This window comes from Setaria italica, chromosome II (genome assembly GCF_000263155.2).
Source record: "Setaria italica strain Yugu1 chromosome II, Setaria_italica_v2.0, whole genome shotgun sequence".
NCBI classification, from domain to species: Eukaryota; Viridiplantae; Streptophyta; class Magnoliopsida; order Poales; family Poaceae; genus Setaria; species Setaria italica.
In genome coordinates this window covers 36,483,689-36,500,942 of record NC_028451.1, presented here as the reverse complement: position 1 = coordinate 36,500,942, position 17,254 = coordinate 36,483,689, and the positions used below count along the sequence as shown (strand labels likewise).

Genomic DNA, 17,254 nt, shown 5'->3' with positions numbered 1-17,254 from the left:
AGGAATGAACGCTGCAGGACCTGTTTCCCTAGAAAAATTGAACACATGGATAGATTTTCAAGTCGTAGAAGCTTCCAGGATTTCCTTGGCAAATGGTGTGCAACAGGGCAGGGAGGTTGTCATAGGAGGATTCGAACGTACCCCACTTCATCTCCAGCGCCTTCTACTTCGCCCAGTAAGCTTTGCAATAGCCGATCTTGTACTTGAACTTCTCCTCTATGGCACAAACAATGGACTTGGGCTCGAAGCTAGAATTCTGCACTATCTGAGGATACATGTATTGAGCAACAAAATCAGCAGTGAGGTTCCGGTGTGTTCCTTCCAATTCAGCCAGCAAGTATTGGTGCTCAACCACTCTAGTCATCTCCCAGTAATCCTTCCATTTCTCCTTGTATGCATGCACCCTGAATGGGCAATCATTACACACACAACGGACATCATACACCTTCGGGCTACTCTTTTCCACCCTAAACTAACGCTGCAAAGACAAAGTGAACCATCTCTTAATAGCCACCTTCACTTCATCCCCACTTTGGTACAAAGTCCCCACGCATACCTCTTTCTCCTTGTACTCCCAAGGAACATTTTCCCCAGTATTCACCTGTAGGGCGGAATGGTCATAATTTAACCAATTTCGCGGTAAAGGATAACCATCTTCCTCATCAAAGGAGTCACCATCCACGGCACCATTGGCCTCCTCTCCTTCCATCTCCAGCTGCTCTACTAACTCAAGAAATTCTTCCCCCTCATCATCCTCCCCATTTGGTGCGCAGGATGCAACATCATTCTCTGCATCTCCCCCTTCTTGTTCATCGCCCTTAAGTTCTTCGTTTCCACCCTCAGTACTCTGCACATCTTCTTCCGCTTCAACTTCATCACCTCCTACTTTTTCTTCAATATGACTGCTAGATCCACCCTTCATGAACAGTTGAACATACCATATGATCGGTAAACCTTTTCTCGTGCAACCATTTATGTAAGTCCGGTAACTCGAAGTTCCTTTAATTGGAAGCAACTCCCAAAAATTTATGCCGGGCCGTCTTAAGACTACAACCCTCACAGACACATCCACTTGATCTCTATCAACACCAAGGTCCCTACAAAGCCACCTGCAAATGCCCCCCAAGTTCTTTCTCTTGCTCTTGGAACACTCTTTGTGAAACAGGAAAATCCACTCAAATCTATCTTTTCTGGACCATATCTAACCTCCCCTGGCCCATAGAACACTTGAAAATAGAAACTATCCGACATGCCTGTCAACATACATGAAACGGGCAGTCCAAATTAATCTCAGCAATATATATATATATCAGTTAACTACAATAACGACTTCAATTCAATAAACAAACAACTATGTAACACTAAACCAAGCTTATTAACTACATTTATCATAGGCTTGTACTGAACTAATATAGATGACAAATAAATCTCAGATCCACTAGATATTTCTAAATCTCAGATCCACTAAGATTTCTTAAATTTATTGTGATCTAAAATAAAGCTATTATACTACTGTTGGCGCTAAAAATCAGCCGATTGAATCTCAGCATCAGACACACGATCCGGGAGAATCTACTTAACTCCTGTTCGGGTAATCGCCCTGGTGCGGTTCGCGCGGCGTGCCAGCCAATCTGACCTGTTGATTGGCAAGGAAGGAAACGTGTCAAATCTCAGTGGCTGCGATCGGCTAAGATTCCGATCTCGAGGAAGCTTTTCAGCGAATCAGCCGATTTACTATAACAAGGTAATCGGCTATGGGACAGCCGACAACTAGGTAACGTTTGTAAAAAAACTGCCAGAATAAACTAGACAACGCTATAGAAACAACACTTGAAACAGATCTAATTGGCTATACGGAAGTAATGGATAAGCGACAAAGATAAATAAGCCGAAAGCTCCAATTCCAAGCTGGATAACTAGTGATAAAACTAGAACAACAGGTAAAACCTAGAATTCTAGTAAATATTGATAACTGGTGAATAAATCTAAATGAAACAACAGCGATGCGCCTGAAGTTAAAGTTTAGATATTACTCAATAAACAGAACTTACAGAATCGGCCGGAGATCGTGTCGATGCAGCCCTGCCAACCTGTACGAAATCGTGAAAGAAGAAAAGTATTGGCGAAGTCGCTGACTTGAAAGTAAAGTACGAGAAAATAGTAGATTGTTGTATTGATTTGATGATGATTTTACAGATCTCTAAAGACGGCTATTTATAGCCTGTTACAACCAACTTCTTAACCGACTAGAATTCTATCTCTAATTTTAAACCAAAACGAATATTTACAAGTACAACTCGTATCGGAGTTGGTCGTTGCGCTCCTGTGGGCCAATCTTCTCTTCGCAATTCACTTTAAGCCCATATTGGCCCAATTGCCCTAGCCTCTTAATCGGCCGATTTCTACCAACTCCATCCGTCAAAACACTGTAGCGCCAATCGACCAATCTTCAACTGTAGCACCAATCGGCCGATTCCCAGTCGTGACCTTTTCGACTCACCACATCGGCTAATCCTTTCCCTTCTTGACGCCGATTCCATACGTGTCAAAATCTGGTGTCAACAACTACCTAAGGTAAATCTACTATACCACCTAAGCTAATTCTACTATACCACCGAAGTTGAATCTATTTTACTGTCTAAGCTAAATCTATTGTGCTAACTAAGCTACATTTTGCTACATCTAAATTCAGCTAAATGTTTCTAAGTCTCAGATTCACTAGCTATTTCGAAATCTCAGATCAACTAATATTTCTAAATCTAGATCTAGTCACTACACTACACTATCTAAACTACAAGATTAATAAAATTTACCTGGGAACGACGGAAAAATTTTCTTCCCCCCTTCTTCCCCCTCCTCCTCCTCTCCTCTCCTTCTTTTTTTTCTTCCCTTCTTTCCTTTCCTCTCTTTCTCTGGTGCTCCCTATCTTTCTCTGGCGCTGGCGCTCTCGCTGGTGCGGGGGAGGGGAGGGGTGCGGGCGCGCCTTATATGGTGGGCGAGCCCCGTCGTTTGAACCGGCGGTAAGGGCCTTGCCGCCGTTTGAACTGGCGGTAAGGGCCTTATCGCCAGTTCAAACGGCGGAGCTTCCTCAGGTGGCGCGCAGAGTTTATCCGCTGGGTGACCGTTGAGGTGTCAGACCCTTACCGCCATTTCAACTGACGGTAAGCCCATTTTTGCAATTTTTTGATTCGACTATATATTTCTGCAAAATCAAAAAAATAAAAAAAATCCGCTTTAGCCTTAGTTCTTCCCTTTTCGACCCATTTCACTATATGGGCCTAGTCCAGTGTAGTGGTCAGGCCCATGTTATTCCTGGGCTGTTATCTTGTGGAAAGCACTAAGTCGGCGCCAACAAGGACTAGGGTCTTGTTTAGTTGCCCAACTTTAGGGTGCCAAAATTACTGTAGCAACACTATAGCGTTTCGTTTGTATTTGTGAATTATTGTCCAAACATTAACTAATTAGGCTCAAAAGATTCATCTCGCAAAGTACAACAAAACTTAATTTTTAATTTTGTCTACATTTAGTACTCCATGTATGTACCGCAAGTTTGATGTGATGGGAAATCTTCTTTTTGCATAGTGCTAAAGTTGGGATTTGGGGGTGAACTGCCGAGTTATTAGTCGTCGAGGAGCGAATCGGACGTCCGATTTCCACCGAGATGCCGACGCCGACGACAGGCAGTAAGAGGGGAAGGAAGGGCCAGGACGGCGCGGCGGCGGCGAGAGCTCGAGCTCGGCTTACTCGCGTTCGCCGGGCCACCTAGCGAGGCAGCCTGGTGGTGGAGCATGGAGTCGAGGAGCCCACCCACTCCATCCTCGAGGTCGCCGCCGGCGCCGTCCCCCGCCCCCTGCTCTACGCCAGGCGCGGCATGTCCTTCGCCGCGGTGGGGACGCGGCGCGGGCCCCGGATCGTGGGCCTCGCCCTGGATAGGACCCCCATCTACGACCCCAAAACCTCGACGGAGCTCGCAGGGCCCCGCCTCGTCGACTCCATGGTGCGCCCCATCCTGATCCCGCACGGCAGCAAGCTGTACGCGCTCTCCCGCAGCCCCTCCGTCTTTGCCCGGGTTGGACTTCATGCCATGGTTCTTCGTCTTTGATCTGGATCATCGATACTACCCTGGTGGGCCCAGGTGGCGGGCCCTGCCGCCGCCGCCGCCCGTCTTCCCGTGCCGCCTCAATCCGCTTGAGTACCGCGACCCACCGGAGATCCGCGTCGCGTCCTACGCCGTGGTCGGCTCCCACATCCTGCTCTCCGTGCAGCAAGACAAAGGTACCTGTGCTTTCGATGTGGACTCCAAGAAGTGGGAGATGGTGGGCGACAAGAACCTCCGTTCATCGGCCAGGCCGTGCCCCTCGGCGGCCACCGCTTCGTTGGCTACTTGGCTGCTCCAAAGCAAGGGACGGCGCTGCTGCAGTATACCACATAGAGGTTTTCCCGCCAGGAACCAAGTCGACGGGGAGGACGGAGCTGTCCATCATCGAGTTGCCGGTGAAGTCGGAGGGCATTGTTCCGGGGCAGCTCTTGCGCGCCATGGGGGTGGGTAGGTTCTCTTCTTTCGACATTCGGTCCGTTGATCCCGGTCCGGAGGCCAAGCTGGACAAAGCACGCATTGTTCACCGCAGCTACACTCTGGTAGAGGGGGATGATGCTTCTACCAATTCGGTTGTTGTAGTGAAGGAGCAGAGGCAGATTTGCAAACTACGTGATCCATCCTGTCATTTGGCTTTTCCTTTGCCGGTGGTTGCTGCTTTAACCATGTAAGCAACCGACCCAGCTGTTATCTTGTTTGGTTGCATCAGCTCATTTTAGAACCTCTAATTGTGTTACACACTTATATTGTGGCAAACTAATGTGTCTATTATTATGAACCATAAGAAAGTAACGATCAGCCACAGTAATATGTTGGCATGTTGATCATTTATTCAAACCAATGAACAGACATTCACGTACGTCAAGCTCTGACAAGAGAACTTCGGGAAGCCGCTTTCAACAATTGAGATTTTCATTGGCCAACAAGTGCCATATCCAGTTTTATATTTCAATTTAGTTTCAGCTTAAGAATTTTGAGGATAGGATTGGAAAATTATAGAGAGTATAAGCATGATTGACATTGCTGTTTATGCTAGTGCGTTAGAAGCTGAAGTCATCCACTGAGAATATTTGTCGATTCAAGCAAAATGTTTGAATTATGTCCGTAAAATAGCACTTTTAAAAAGCTTCCGCGATGCTTAACAAATTAAACTGTCTAAGCGTATCATGTTTCTGCTTCTAAATTGTGCGAATTGTTACACAATTTAGTCAATTGAGCTATAACTCTCTTTCTAGTAGAATTTTTATGACTGGGCTGCTCATGTATTATTTGTCCAAAGCAAAGTCTGAGGTCTCTGCCTGGTTCTGTGAATTTACTTTGAACGTGTGACTGTGCAAACAAAATTCTCTTATGTTTGGAATTAACGCTTGTGAAATTTACTTTGCCTGATTTTTATGAATGGCTGGATGCTAATCAGACCCTTTACCCATGCTGAGCTGTTTAAGTAGTGTAAGGCTGTGATAACTGATAATTTATTTGGTGCCTCTAGGCCATTTCTGAACCACACAAGCTCTACTATTTGTTACATACTGCACCGTTCTCACTCCTCGCCTCCCATTTCCACGACGACCTTGCCGGTGGCGTGCCCGCTCATGCTCCTGGCCCAGCCCTCCTGCGCCCTGCTCAACGGATACCTGGAGTCGATCACCGCCGTGAGCCTCCCCTCCTTCACCATGCCCACCAGCAGCTCCATCTCATCCTTTCTGGGCGTCACCAACAGCGGCACCAGCCTCTTCTTCGAGAAGGTCACCATCTGGAGGATCGCGGTGGCGCCGGCCGCGAACCCGGGCGTGATGTCCACGACCGTGCCCGCGTCGGCGAGCACCCGCCGGAACGCGGACCACGGCACCCCCGCCGCCGCCGCGCAGTGCACCACCGCGTCGTACTTCCTCCCGGAGGGGCTCCGCAGCCCGGCGCCCTCGGGGGTCCCGTAGTCCAGCGCCTCGTCGGCGCCCAGCTGGTCCACGACGAGGCCGAGGTTGCGCGCGCCGCACGTGGCCGTGACGCGGTGCCCGCCCAGCCTGGCCAGCTGCACGGCGAAGTGGCCGACGCCGCCGGACGCCGCGGTGACCAGCACGTTCTTGCGGCCGGCCGCGGTGCCGTCAGGGTCCAGGCTGACCCCGGCTCTCTGCAGGGAGCGGAGCGCGGTGACCGCGGCGATCGGGAGGCAGGCGCCTTGGGCCGCGGACACCTCCGGCGGTCTTGGCACCGTCAGGGAGGCCGACGCCACGGCGTACTCGGCGAGCCCGCCGCCGTTCTGACATTGCCGTTGATCGTGCATTAGTAATTACAACTTAACCAGCAGCTCAATCAATTGGAATACAAAAATGATCTAGTCTTGTAAGCAAATTGCTGCAAGGATCTCGCAGTCCTACCGGGAAGTTGATGGCTATGACCTTGTCCCCCGGTTTGAAGTCGCTGACCCCAGCGCCCACCTCCACGACTTCTCCGGCTAGATCGAAACCTGTTCCATTCCAGCACGCGTCAGCGATCAGGTTTACAGCAACTCTGCAACCCTCCCGTGTACTCGAACACGCCCCGTCAAACTACCGGCGAAACGGCCATCTGCTGATTACGCATCGTGTTAATTACCTGAGATGAAGGGGAACTTCCTGGGCATGACGGGCCGGGCGACGCCCTTCTGGAACTTCCAGTCGACTTGGTTGATGCTGGTGGCCTCCATCCTGATGAGCACCTCGCCCTTGTTCGGCGACGGGATCGGCACCTCCGCGTGCTGAAAACTCAGCAGAACACGTGCATCATCGATCAATGGATCGGGCTATCGGAGACACCAGCTGAACCATGCGTCCACGTCAGGTTGAGTTCAGAAAAGCGGTAGTAGCACGTACCTTGAGGCCCTGTGCTCCGCCGCCGTATCTGTCGTACTGCACGGCGCGCATCGTGCCAGACCGCGCAGCCATGGCCGGTGGCGTTAGCTTGCAGGGCGCCGCCGCGAGGGGGAGGTGAGGAGGGGAAGGTGGATGGCACCGGGCTGCAGAACGGTGAGTCTGTCTGCCTTGAGAGAGCCGGTCTGAGCTCTGGTGTGATGCGTTGAGCGGCGGCGCTGACACGAAGTGGGGAGTCACCGTGCGCGCGCCTGCTGTTTATATAAGTTGCCGCGGCCAGCAGCCTGCAGCCACCCTGTCTGACCGGCGCGGCGGGGGGACGTGGCCCGACTCCGCGCCGCACGGGCGGTACGCTGCCGGCTCCCGGCACCCTGGTTGGTGGTGGTAGTGGAAACGCGCGCGGGGCTCGGTCCGCTGGGCTTGTGGCCACGGAAGGCCTCACGGGCCACGGCTAGCTGCTGCCGCCGCCGCCTTGCGGCAGGAGGCAGAGACAAGTCCCAAGTCCACCCGCCGAGGGTGCGCTACTCCGCTGTCGCCCCCTCCACGCATGTGGTCTTTGCCTCGTCATGGTGAGTTGAACGGCCAACGGGAACGGAAGTTTCCGTCCAACCTGTTAACCAGACTACGCTGACCCTTCCCATTGGCCATTACTAGCAAAATGAGTTTATTTTGTACTCCCTCTATCCCAAATTACTATTCGTTTTGGTTTTATAGGTGTATAGCATTTGTAACATATCTAGATATACCGTATATTTATATGCATAGCAAAAGCTATGTATCTAGAAAAGCTAAAACGAATATTAATTTAGGACAGATGGAGTATTACCGTTGTTTGTTTGAACGTCAAGTATTCTTGATTGGAAGTAGTATATAATTTTTTTCTATTGAAAAGGACCAATAGAAATGTTTCAAGCGCAACAAGTTAAACTGGGTCGCATGTTAAACGTTCTTCAATAAAAAAATCAATATTTTTTTGGAAACACATTTTTTTAAATGTAAATACAATGTTTTTAACAACCTTTCAAGACACTTAGCCAAAGGGTTCTACAAAAGGAATTCTAATTTACACAAGAAACATTTTCTGAGAGAATCTAGATCTGAAATATTTCTATGAGAATCTAGATCCTACCAAATGCACCCTAAGATCTGACGGCTGAAAAAAAGATGGGCGACGTGGCGCAATAAGAACTTGAGAACAATCCAGGACCTGGCCAAGATTTGTATATTAAAGATATGATATTGTTCTTGTCCACTTTATTTTTGGGTTAACCTTGGATTATGCTGTTCGTTATGTCAATCATGCAGGAGGTTTAGCTTCCTTTTATCTATAGTTTTAGACCACTCCCTTCTGTTCAAAACGGACCTGCTTTAGCCTCTTCTACTATCTTTAAAATACACATGTTCTCAGACGACTTTCTAGCTACCTTTAATATTTTTCCCCTCTAATCTTACCCCTCCTTAATTTCGTCGTTAACTAACTTACTACTTTCACATGTAGTATCAATCAATATGCAAACTTCAGAAACGATTTGATGAGGGTAAAATGGTCATTTCCCCCTACCTACCAAGTTCTTTGTGGTCAACTTCAAAACGGCAAACTATTTTGGACCAGACAGTTCATGATACATGTTCGAATAGTTATTTTATTTGAACTATAAGCAAGGAGTTGTGCCCTTTTCATATGAGAAGAAAGAAATTGATGCAAGCAGCACCTACAAAGGGTGTGCAAAAACTAGGGGCTACAAGGAAGAAAGAACTCTAGTTCAATTTTATGTCTTGAAGAGTGGTGGTCGATGGAACTATATACATGCTGTCCTAAAATGCAGTGTGAATTATCCTACGCTCTTGCCGCGTTTACGAAAAACGTTGTAACTCGACAAATATAGCTTTGGTCGGTTGAGTCGGGTAGGCAATCAAGATTTAGAGATTCCGTAACTTGAAATTATCTGCGTGTGGGGAAAGATTTTGCTAACAGTTATGGTCGGCTGATACTGAAGGAAAGATTTTGCTAGTAGTTGCTGTAGACTGGAGAAGTTAACGCTAGCTGCCTATGCACATGCTCCGGCCAGTTCTATGCGTTGCCGTGACCGTGAGCGCCTATATATACGTGACCCGACCGAAGCAAATCCACTTCAGAGAAACCTGAAGCAATCACTATAGCTCTGCACCCTGTAGCGTCTCAAATCCACAAGTCCCCCGCTTCAGAAGCTGCGATGGCGAACCAGCACGACGACGTGGTGGTGGCCGCGGATGGCAGCGGCAACTACACCACCGTGACCGCCGCCGCACCGGCCAACAGCGACAAAGAGGCACGTGATCCACATCAAGCGGGGTGTGTACAAGGAGTTCGTCGTCTTGGGGCAGGAGAAGCGCAACGTCGTCCTCGTCGGCGACGGCATGGACGCCACGGTGATCTCGGGCAGCCGGTGCTGCGCAGGGTGGCTTCATCACACCAGACACTACGGTTCTGAGTGAGTATAGTGCCTTCCGAGTTCATTATCCATGCATCCTTGTTCTGTGCAAGAAAAGGTTATCATCCCTAACCAAACACTAAAATGTTAATGACAAATTTGCATGATAAGTCATGGAATTCGTCTAATCTTTTCTGGTTTTCCTCTTTTTTTTCCCTGTCCATTTCCGGATGTAGTCTTCGTAGCAGACGCACGCAAATCCCCTGTTATTTTAGGCAAAAAAAAAGGATTGAAGCACCTTGATTTTGATAATAGAAAGAAGTTGAGTTAACATCAACTAGCTAGATTCTAGAAATCTGGAAAGAAAATTATCAACGAAAGATTAACCGTAGAACTCAAATGATGGAAGTTTAGCTAAATTTCAATTGAATTAGATAAATTATTAATCTTACTGTGAATAATCCGCACTCGGCCATCTTTTCAACCTTGCTGCATGTTCTCTCTCTCTGTTTTTTTTTTTTTTTTTTGAGAGAGAGAGGGGTGGGGGAGACCAGAGAAAATGCTGCATGTTCTAGTTTACTGCAGTTTCAGTTCGGCCCAGATTCCTTTTCATTTTGCTTTGCTCTTTGCTGCATGTTCAAGTTTACATGGGCCGTTGTCCTAAAAAAAGTTTACATGGGCCGTGACCCTCCTTTTCGTGGGCTCTAGAAGGGCGACCCACCTGCCCTGGCCCAGGGGCTGGTATTTCTACCAGAAATTCTGAACTAAGATCGGCCAAGTATATGCAACTAGCCAACAGAATTCCTTCCAATTTCCCCTGCACGCGCAGGCGTTCAAGGCAAGGGATTCATCGCCCGCGACCTCTGCATCGAGAACACAGCCGGCCCAAGGAAAGAGAAGGGGCAAGCGGTGGCTCTCCTGTCACGGTCGGATCAATCCGTGCTGTACCGCTGCGCACTGCGCGGCTACCAGGACACGCTGTGGTGCGCACGTTCCTCGAAGCAGCTGTCCCGCGAGTGCACGATCACGGGCACCGTCGACTTCATCTTCGGCGAGGCCGCAGCCGTCTTCCAGGGCTGCACCCTCCTCGCGCGCCTGCCGATCCTGGGGCAGGAGAACACCATCACGGCGCAGGGGCGTGGCAGCTAGCGCCGACGACGCCGGCGGCTTCTGCTTCCAGTTCTGCACCGTGGCGGCCGACGAGGATCTCGCCGCTCACGCCGCCAAGGGTACCGTGCAGACCTACCTCGGCCGCCCGTGGAAGCCGTTCTCGCGCGTGGTCTTCATGCAGAGCACCATCTCCGACGTGCTGGACCCCAAGGGCTGGCTGCCGTGGGAGCGCCCCAGGTCCCCCCTGACACCCTCTACTACGCCGAGTACAAGAACGGGGGACCCGGTGCCGCGGTGAGTGGCCGGGTGAACTGGCGCGGCGTCCACGCCAACCTTGACGCGTCAACGGCAAGGTCCTTCACCGTGGAGAAGCTCATCAACGGCAACGATTGGCTGCCGAGTACTGGGGTGGAGTACAAGCCGGGGCTCTGACCGCGATTGGGCGTACGCGTATCAGTTCATCAATCATCAGTCATTAGCTGTATATACTCCAAAGGTGTGTCTGGCTTGTATATAACTTTAGCTTTCCCCAAGGAATTTACTGTGTGTTTGCCCAAAGTTCTTCTTGCTGTTCTGATAATAAGATAATATAAGCTGGTGTTGGTCTACTGGTTTCGTCAGACGTCAGGCAATTTACTCTTTGAGTGCGAAATGGCAGGTACTGTTCCTTTTTATTTAAGGAGGAGGAAGAAAAACATACAATTTTGGTTCGGTTCAACTGCTGATCCAAAGAGCAAAACAAAGAAACCGAAACAAACTATCATCTGAACCTGTGGATTTCTGCAATATACTCCCTCCGTCCCAAATTACTATTCATTTTAGCTTTTCTAGATATATAATGTTTGTTGTGCACCTAGATATAATAATATTAATTTGGGTGCACAGCAAAAGTTATATATCTAGAAAAGCCAAAATGAATAGTAATTTGGGACGGAAAGAGTAATAGACAATCTGCCTCTAATCTGAACCTTTTGCACAATGCAATTTCAGTCAGTCTGCCTCAAATCAGAACCTGGTGCATTTCTTCGATTTAGGCCAATCTACCTCACATCTGAACCTTGCATCTCTGCAATTTCAGTCAGACTGCCTCAAATCTGAACATGGTGCATTTCTGCCTCAAAGGTTCACATGCAATGCAAGCACTAGAGGGCAATGATCTGAGATGCTAATTTCAGATCTGGCAATGACGCAATTTCAGCTTGCACCTGGGCATTCCATCACCATCTAACGCTCTACTGTACTTATAAGTTTTAACATGACCCCAGCCTCTAACCTTGTTGAAGCCTCTCCATAGTTTAGGAAAGACAATTGAGAGCCTTAGCGTGAATTGTGGCACAAATTGATTGGCCCCAAAATGAGTGCTAGTAGATGTAGATGCAGCGAAAATTGGTCAGCACTAGCTGGATGCCACCACACCATGCGGAAAGGAAACGGATGTTCATCATACTAACCAGTGAGTAAGATCACTTGAGTATTCTGTCAACATTTCATACGAAGCAAAATTGAGCAGATAACCAATAGTTCCAAACACACAGCTATCAACAAAGCAGACACACAATCCAGGTTTTCAACTAATTCATAATCCCAGCAAAAGTCTAAGTGTATGCAACCGACCTCAAAAGCAAATGGCAATAACGCTCAATCCTCAAACGACATAAAGTCGCAATATTAGTTGTGGTATTGAATAAATATCCGGTGAAGAACTTATCTCATGGAATAATATATGCTTAATCGGGAACACCAAACTCGGCAAAACAACACTCTTGCAAGAGCAACTTGCACGTGTGTCATCACGCACAATAAACTGCCAATTGAAGAAGAAATTAAATTCCATGGCATGGTCAATAACTGCTCCATTCAAACACGGTTGAGATGCAGGTATAAATGCGCAATTAACGGAGTATAAACCTCTACAATATACCCCTGCAATAGTGAAGCCATGAGTGGACGTCTCCGCCTTGAACAACAAGCGTACTGAAATCCAGTACAAAACATTGTAGTATCTATGCAGTAACTTTCTACTAGACCCCTCTGGACGATCAAAGACAGCAATAAACGTACTACTCCCGCAATACAGAACATTGTAGTATCTAGTCAAATAAACCTCCTCTTTTGCACTTGGAATTCCCCACCTCAAACTCAATTCAGAGCAAAACCTTCACTTTCAATTAACCAACTCCATACGAGTAATAGAAACCACTAGGCTGACATGAACGATGTTAAAATATCCATAAGGATTAACTCAAAGTGATCCAATTATAATCCTAATATCTCCTCAAAAATCAATGTGCCTTAGGAGCGGAAATCATATATCCCAAAAAATATTTCACCAAAATAATGCTCTCCCAGAACAAATGAAGCATCAAAATACGATCTCTCCAAAATGACACAATGGCATGATAATGGTCCACTAAATAGCACCAATAATACTTGAGACAAAAACAAAGTTGTTTCCAGCTATGACAAGGTGAAAGTGATATATGAACCAGAGAAAAATAAGTTCCTGGCTATACAGGCTTCCACAATAAGTGTAGCATATTTCCTACTACAATTTTGAAGCATAACTATGAGAGAAAGTCATAGTTGAGAAAAAAAGAACATAAGCAAAGATACTAAATGTTAAAGAGATCAATCAGAAGTAACATGCTTTAATAGAGGAACTATCTTTTGAATAACTGTACATGTTCTTATTCCCACTTTTCAGATGAGATAGAACAACTGCTGCTTTCCTATCAGCGGTATTTGCCAAATGCATAGCAGCTGGAGGAGGTGAAAGAAGACCAGAAAATTGACCAGAATAGTCATATATGTTTAGAGCTCTTATAGGTCTGATGAAATAATACAATGGAAGTGCACCTATTTTCCCAAATATCTCCACAATGTCTCTTTGCTATCTCTATTAGTATATTGGGTGCTTTTTTTTGGTTTGGGACAGAGAAAAGTACTTGAGAGGCTTCTGACGGCTGGTTATTTGCATGCTGTATATATCCTTTTATTTAGCCTTACTAAATGATGCGAGAAGGCATTTTCTTTTGCTTGCAATTAAAATTGTTGTAACGCTATTCTCCTCTCATCAGGGACCTCCCTTGGGGCTGTGCTTGGCTATCACCAGCATTCATCCTCACCTGAGCTGCAGAACTTTCCATCTATCAATGCATCACAAATGTGGTTTGCATCAGCAAGGTAGTCTGGTGTGCCACTGCCCAGCAGCCCAGGTGACATGTGAAGGATGACGACATGTTTGGTTTCACCAACTAGGGCATACGTAATAGAAGTTTCGAAGTCAATGATCAATCCATATATCACTCTTTAGGATGCCTTCCAATTTTCCCTGACTTTTTATGCCAACCATATATGATATGCTATTTTAAGCACAACCTTACTTTGTTAAGAGTTTATTTTCTTGTGAATCACTTAATTATCCCTGGAGTGATAATTATAACTCACATTGGACAAGCAGAATCAAGCACTAATGGAAACATAAGGACCAAACAATGTCCCATGAGATGGATATACTTCAGGTGAGCATCAAATAGGTTTTATTGAGTTACAGTTAATATTTATATAAACTAATACCATTAGCACTTTCAATGGGTATAAAAAGGAACAATCAAACATAAGTTGTATGAACGTTGCCTAAATTAGTTCAGTTTTGTTTTTTATTAAAAAAATAAAATTGTCGGTCTTAGGGTGTAGAACAGAAAAGGGTGTTCACTGCCAAATTGACATCAATTGACTGTTCTGAAAATGTGTTCTATTGTTGCTCAAATTTCTAAATTCATTGATGAATCCTGACAGTATGCCGAGGAACCCTACCAAAACGTCGATGTCAAATTGGGGTTACCTTGGAGGTATGTTTATTGCATTCAAAGTTCAATATTCAGTACTACATTTGTACCGCATCAGTTACTATAAAGATTTCCTCTATGTTTTTCCTTAAACCAGAGAGGTGCGTATATGTTCCATTTTAACAATTTGGGCTGTAACATATGTCACAGTATTTGATTTATTCATTTTGAGACATGGCTAAGCATTACCTTGACCTACATAGCACTGACCACTTGAGCTGCATATGAAGCTTAAAAGAAGTAGGAAATGGGATTCAAGCTTCGTAAATTTTTTTAGCGTTCTTTGTTCAAGTAGTGTGGAGTCTACCATTTTCCTGTACTCCAAGATAGAATATTGGACTTAAAATGCACCACTATTCAATTAGTGTTCACTTGAACCCATCAAATCTTGATCACCTAAGCAAAAACTGTAATGTGGTTTCAATTTGGGCGATGGACAGCACAAAAGTTGTCATTAAATTGGGTGTCAGCTCCAGTTTGGGCAGCTTCAACTGTGCCTGTAACAGTAAAACTGCGAGTACATGGGGACCCATTCATCTTGATTTGAAGTAGGGAACCCTGGAACAGGGGATGTCGACATCTGAACCCATGACTTCAGTCCAGTCACCACAAACATGTGTTTTTACTATGAATTAAGTTAGGATGTGCAGGACTCTTCAGTTTCATCAGCAGTAAACCATCCATGGTCTGACATTGCCCTTTCAAGAAGCTTCAAAGAAAAAAGAATGAGAAGGCTACATGACAAAGTTGGGATTCTAATCATTTCTCCTGTCTCCAAAGGCTCAAAATAGTAGCGAAATAAGGATCCCTAGAAATTTTGGATAACTGACAAGGAGTGAAGGTATTAGAGAATTGAAAGTTTACTCAAATGAATGCTAGAGTTTCAACCATATTTACATAGTATCTAGCTGTTTTGTTATTCCTAAATCTAATTAAAAGAAAGAGAAAAAATCGGTCAGGGTTTCCTATAGCTATAAGATTGTTGATTTACTATCACCTGTTCATTGTATTTTGTCACTAACCTCACTCAGTTTTGCCCGTTGCTATTCAGATTCTCAGATATTTGTTCAGTTCACGCCAAAAATCAAAGTTGCAAGCACGAGGTTCTCTGATTATCATTTTAGAAATGCATTGGCAGGTAAACTCCTCACTTTCTGTTCCCCCCATTTTTAAATAAAATTAAAGCAGAAACAAAGCAGGTGCAGTACTCCTGCTTAAATCTCATTTTGTAATTTAAGCACCAAATATGTTGCTCAGTTTGCAGTAAGCTCAGCTCTTTTTTTCATTGACAAATTGCTGCTGTTCGTGATTATGGGCTTCATATCTATCCAATTTATTCACATCCATACTCATTTTAGGTAGATTCAAGGAATGTGTTTGTTTGAGAATTTTTCCTTTTTGGATATAGGATGCTGCACGAAGATATATATTACAAAATTAGATTTAAGCAGGAAGTTGCTTGTCTCCCTGGTGGTTCATTATTGTTAATTTGTTTCTATATTTGAATAAAATATGTTAATACTACAGTCTACAGTAAAGAGTTAAATGTCACCTTAGCAGAGAGGCTAGCGCGATGAATGGAGAATGGAGACAGTGAAGGGGGGCTGCAGTACAGAAATAAGTCTAGACCATCACCCAGATCATGCATTTTGCATATTGTCGAGGTGAGCGCATTGCATGTCCCTACCATTGATCTCTGATGCTCAGTGCCATCAGTCCATCACATGCATGCACACAGCCTGTTCAGACTGCATGCCTGAATGAATCATGCTTGGTGGCCTCAAATTACCAGTTCCATTACTTATTAGCATGTTATTATTGGAACCTGAACTTTTTGACACATTTGGCTGGTCACATTTGAATTACAAATCAGTGTATATTTCTAGACACGGTGGTTCCTAAAACTTAAGAATCTAACAACGCACTGCTGTTACAAGTTACTATAACTTGAGAGTTGAGATAAGAGTAGAAAAAAAGAGCAGGGTTTAGATTAGGTTCCAAGATATATATTTCATTGATGCAGCTTCTAATAAAAGATATGTGGCCTTCATCAGTTTATCTTCTTTAAACACCATCCCTTTTAGTTTTTCATTTTGCTACAAATGTTCTACCAAAACAGGTTAGCAATTATGGTTCTAATCTCTTCTTTCCAATACGTATATTGATGGTTTCACCTGACAATATTTGATCATGTTTGATAGATTTCTGAGACCATGTTTATATCACCGAATTGTTATATTTATAACACCTACTTATTTTCCTATACAGATTGCTAAATTGATAATTGTGGTACATAATTAACAAGGATCAGTGAGAACAGTGAAGGAAATAGAAGCAAGAGATTGTTTCTGTCTTCATGTCTTGCCACCGGCTTATCGTGGTACCGAACATACCCCGTGAGGACAGTTCTACACCGTTCCTACATCTGTATTATCAATAATTTATACATCAATCTTAGCACCAGATATGTATGCTGACAAAATAAGGGCATACAAAGAAGTGCATGAACCTTGGTGCGCTTCCAGTTGAGAACCTACTCTTTACATGATACTCCACCAGTTTTCAAGCATACTGACAAAATGCTTCAGGGTGGTAGTATAAAAAAAAAACTTCACAGCCAAGCAGAGTAGGTACGTACACCGAGCCACCACCGACGGCCATCGCCCTGTTTTCTCCGTTAAAAGGACAGCAAGGCCGTGGGGGCTGAGGAGTCAGCAGCCAAGTCAATCGCATATTCGCATAGAGCCCCGCGTCACCGCGAATACAAACAGGGCCTTTGTTTGCTAGCCTGCCAGGCGACCGGGGGAATTTGGCTTCTTCCTGACACGAATTTCCGCGAAGCTTTGTGCGCTAGCCTGCCAGGCGACCGGGGCAATTTGGGCCATGTTTACTTCACTTCAAAATCCCAACTTTAGCACTATATAAAAAGAAGATTTCTCATCA

The 17,254-nt window shown here is 45.6% G+C and overlaps 1 protein-coding gene and 2 pseudogenes across 1 annotated transcript; 2 read left to right on the top strand and 1 right to left on the bottom strand.

Annotated features, from left to right (window-relative positions):
• Positions 1–3,661: 3,661 nt before the first annotated feature.
• Positions 3,662–4,926, top strand: LOC101783595 (annotated as a pseudogene).
• Positions 4,927–5,541: 615 nt separating this feature from the next.
• LOC101763588 (quinone-oxidoreductase QR1, chloroplastic) lies at positions 5,542–7,215 on the bottom strand. Its single transcript, XM_004957213.2, has 4 exons — positions 6,946–7,215; positions 6,689–6,830; positions 6,472–6,560; positions 5,542–6,353 (listed from the first exon to the last, which is right to left on the bottom strand). Exons 1-4 carry the CDS (start codon positions 7,015–7,017, stop codon positions 5,637–5,639), a joined length of 1,020 nt encoding a protein of 339 aa, XP_004957270.1. The 5' UTR covers positions 7,018–7,215; the 3' UTR covers positions 5,542–5,636.
• A 1,940-nt stretch (positions 7,216–9,155) lies between these two features.
• LOC101783188 lies at positions 9,156–11,032 on the top strand (annotated as a pseudogene).
• The last annotated feature ends 6,222 nt before the right edge of the window (positions 11,033–17,254 follow it).

Coding starts and splice junctions, on each gene's coding strand:
- LOC101763588 (XM_004957213.2), bottom strand. CDS start 7,017: ATGGCTGCGCGGTCTGGCACGATGCGCGCCGTGCAGTACGACAGATAC. Junction 6,561..6,688: donor GAAGTTCCCCTTCATCTCAG/GTAATTAACACG, acceptor GGAATGGAACAG/GTTTCGATCTAGCCGGAGAA. Junction 6,354..6,471: donor TCATAGCCATCAACTTCCCG/GTAGGACTGCGA, acceptor CGGCAATGTCAG/AACGGCGGCGGGCTCGCCGA.